Below are 3,255 nucleotides of genomic sequence, written 5' to 3' on the forward strand. Positions count from 1 at the left end.
GGAAGTGATACCTGGGTTAATCAGGTCTATGAACAAGCTCTAAGAATCTCTTCAACAAGCTACACTGCAAGCTAGGATGTATAAGTTAATCATTCTCTTCAATTGGGGTCTTTTTGCAATTCATTACTTGAAGCATGGTCGAAGTTGCCTCTGAATGTGGTGTCTGAATGCAAGAAGTAGTGTCGTAGTCATAGGGTTAATGTACTGGTGGTCTTATTTTGAGTCTGAAGACAGGAAATTATACCATGGTTTATGTAATGTTTGTGTCTTTTTTGAGTTTGACTGCAGTAAATTATGTTCTGGTTAATGTTGTCTTAATGTTATAGTCTTTTTGTAATAAGATGGTTTAATTTCAGAACAAGGTTATTGTGTCATGGATTTGTGCAATCAAATATTATTGACAAGAACACCAATTCAATATGCATGACCAAACACTTTGAATGTCACAAATACTAGTTGACAAGAACAAGAATATAACAAAAATGCTATTGTATATCACAACAACAGTTGACATTGTTTCACAGTTTACCTATGTGTACAATGATTCAAGGTCAACATGCATGACCATACAAAATAAGGAGCCCAAAGTAAGTATTGTTTGGTACATAAACATAGGTGTTAACATAACCATAAAAGTAAAGTGCAAATTACATCAAAAGACCTAATGGTTCTCAACAACACCCCCATCCTCACTTCTATCCTCCTGTTTCTTCAGTTCTTTTGTCATTAGGGCCACCTTGACCTTTACAAGTTCTTGAATTATGCCCTTTGTTGTTGCACTTTCTACATGTGACAGTGGTTCACCTCTTGGACAGTTTATGCCCCTGTGTAGCAGGTTCATCATATACCCTCTTCCTTTTCTTTTTGGGCCTACCCACCTACAAATGTACATAAGATTAAATTGTTATTCTTAAAAAACTTCAGTTATATTGATATATGAAGACATACCTGAACAACATGTTTTGGTGGAAGCAACTTGGTTGGGCATTGTGATTTGGGCCACATCAATCTATCATTTATAGGTTCAATTTTGTGTTTGTACACTTCTGCCCATGTAACTAGACAGTAGCATGGGTGGACCCAATGCTCCAACTCAGGAACATTCTTTGCTCCATGTTTAATCTTGTCCCATATTGCACTTATTGCATGTGAGCATAACATGCCTGTAATTTCCTAATGTCTACATGTGCATGTTTTTTCATCCAAATTCACAATAAACTGATCACCCCAATGAGCAATGACTTGATTTTTAACCCCATGGAAAATACACCTGTGCTTTTGTGCTTGTCTTTTCATTTGATCAAGAAGACTAGTGGCAGTTGGTGTGAGAGGACCATGGCATCTATCAATCTCTCTTTGGACATTGCAAATTCTCTTCATCAAATACTCTCTAATATACTCCAAACAATAAATGAAAGGTTTGTCCCTACCACCTTGTATTTTTCCATTCAGAACCTCACACACGTTATTCAACAAGATGTTAGTATGTGCCCTCCCTGTTTAGTCATATAATACAAAATGATAACAAATCCTAACAATGACAAGTAAATGTTAACATAAAGGAAAGATGAAGTGCTAACCTGAGAAATGAGATCTTGCCCAATGGGCTGGAGGAATCTGTATCAGCCAATCATGAGCTTCAACTTTGAATTTCTTTAGCTCTTCTAATGCTTTCTCAAAATGCCTTACAGTAGTAGCAGTTGCACATGCCCACACCAAATCTTCGAGCTCTTTATCCTTCCACTGCCTTTTCATATTTTCATAAATATGCCTCAGACAGAACCTATGCTCAGCTTGAGGGAAAAGTTTGGCAATTGCAGGAATGATACCATATTTAAATATTTCAATACTTAGTTGATTAAATAACAACAATATCAAATTAAATTGAAGTATATGTACCTTCTGCCTATCTGAGATGAAAGTGAAGTTTGAACTAGCATAAAGTTCCAGATCATCACCAAGTTGTTCCAAAAACCATGTCCATGAATTGGTGGTTTTATTCTCAACAAGAGCATATGCAAGAGGATATATCCCATTATTGGAATCTACCCCTACGTCAGTCAAAATTTGACCAGGATAGGGACCTTTCATGAAAGTACCATCCAACCCTATGAAATCCATTAGATTAGCCTTAAATCCTTCTTTTAATGCTCCTAAACAAATGTAAATTCTCCTAAATGTCCTTGTATCAGAATTTAAATTTGGCTCACTGTAACAATCGATCTTCACATTAGTACCTGAGTTTCTTTCCATCAACTCTAGTCCATAGTCCCTAAAAATAGCATATTGTTTCTGAAAATCCCCAAAAACATGCTTCTGAGCCAATTCCTTTGCCCGATGTACCTTCATTCTTGACATGTTCATCTCGAATTTTTGGATGAGATCTTCTTGAAGTGCATTGACTGGAATGATTGGATTACTCTCAATTTGCTTCACAATGTTTGCTGCAATGAATTTGTAGTTGCAAGCTTTAATGGTTCTTGATTGCACACACCGATGTTCACTAACTAGGGTGTTCACTACTACCCAGTCATCTGTCTCTTTAGGTGTAGACACTAGTACAACCCAAGGATATTTACTCTCTTTCATATTTACTGTTTTGTCCTTGAATCCAGTCCTTGACTGTGTCCATGGCCTACCACTCATATCTGAGGCCACTCCTCTACACTTAGCCCTAATCCTTGTTTTTTCATTTTTTTTTCAAAATGTAAATCCCTTTTGGTTTCTACTGCATGTTTGTTTATATATTCTTTCACATCTTTCTTTGTTTTGAACTTTTGTCCTAATGTGAAAGCCTTTTGATGAACTACACCCTCAGAACAACTTTTTTCCTTTCTTATGTCTCTCAACATCCTCTCTCTGTTGTTATCTTCATCTACAATAGGCGACTCAAACGATTATGGGTCTATGACCTCCAAATCTTCACCTTCAGTAAAGTCAACACCACTACCACTTGCTTCTTTGGTGGTTTTTTGAACCCACTCAACATCTTCATCAACATGTATATGAAATTCTTTCATATCAACATCCACATCATCTACAGTATTTTCTAAATCCACAAAGAAGTCTTCGTCCTCACTCTCATCATCTGTCATATTACCCTCACTCCAAGGACCCTCACTAACACTTTCCTTACTTCCACTGTATTCATCCTCAAAAAACTCAACATCATTTAGATTTCCCCCCCACCATATTCTGCGTCCACATCCCCCATTACCTCATAATCATCCACTGGATCAACATCCCCTTTTGCTT

The 3,255-nt window shown here is 36.9% G+C and overlaps 1 protein-coding gene across 1 annotated transcript; it reads right to left on the reverse strand.

Annotated features, from left to right (window-relative positions):
• Positions 1-661: 661 nt before the first annotated feature.
• Positions 662-2,646, reverse strand: LOC145090060 (uncharacterized). The gene is made up of 3 exons (XM_079028412.1): positions 1,581-2,646; positions 1,271-1,496; positions 662-878 (listed from the first exon to the last, which is right to left on the reverse strand). The coding sequence occupies exons 1-3, from the start codon at positions 2,644-2,646 to the stop codon at positions 662-664; spliced, it is 1,509 nt and encodes a 502-aa protein (XP_078884538.1).
• Between the last annotated feature and the right edge of the window lie 609 nt (positions 2,647-3,255).

The sequence above is a fragment of the Lactuca serriola genome, chromosome 2 (assembly GCF_051521515.1).
Source record: "Lactuca serriola cultivar US96UC23 chromosome 2, Lser_US96UC23_V15, whole genome shotgun sequence".
In the NCBI taxonomy this organism is placed as follows: Eukaryota; Viridiplantae; Streptophyta; class Magnoliopsida; order Asterales; family Asteraceae; genus Lactuca; species Lactuca serriola.

Excerpts from the sequence above, each read along its gene's own strand:
- LOC145090060 (XM_079028412.1), bottom strand. The coding sequence starts at position 2,646 with ATGAGTGGTAGGCCATGGACACAGTCAAGGACTGGATTCAAGGACAAA. Across the intron at positions 1,497-1,580 it reads GGCAAGATCTCATTTCTCAG|GGAGGGCACATACTAACATC; the intron begins GTTAGCACTTCA and ends ATGACTAAACAG. Across the intron at positions 879-1,270 it reads AGACAAGCACAAAAGCACAG|GTGGGTAGGCCCAAAAAGAA; the intron begins GTGTATTTTCCA and ends GTACATTTGTAG.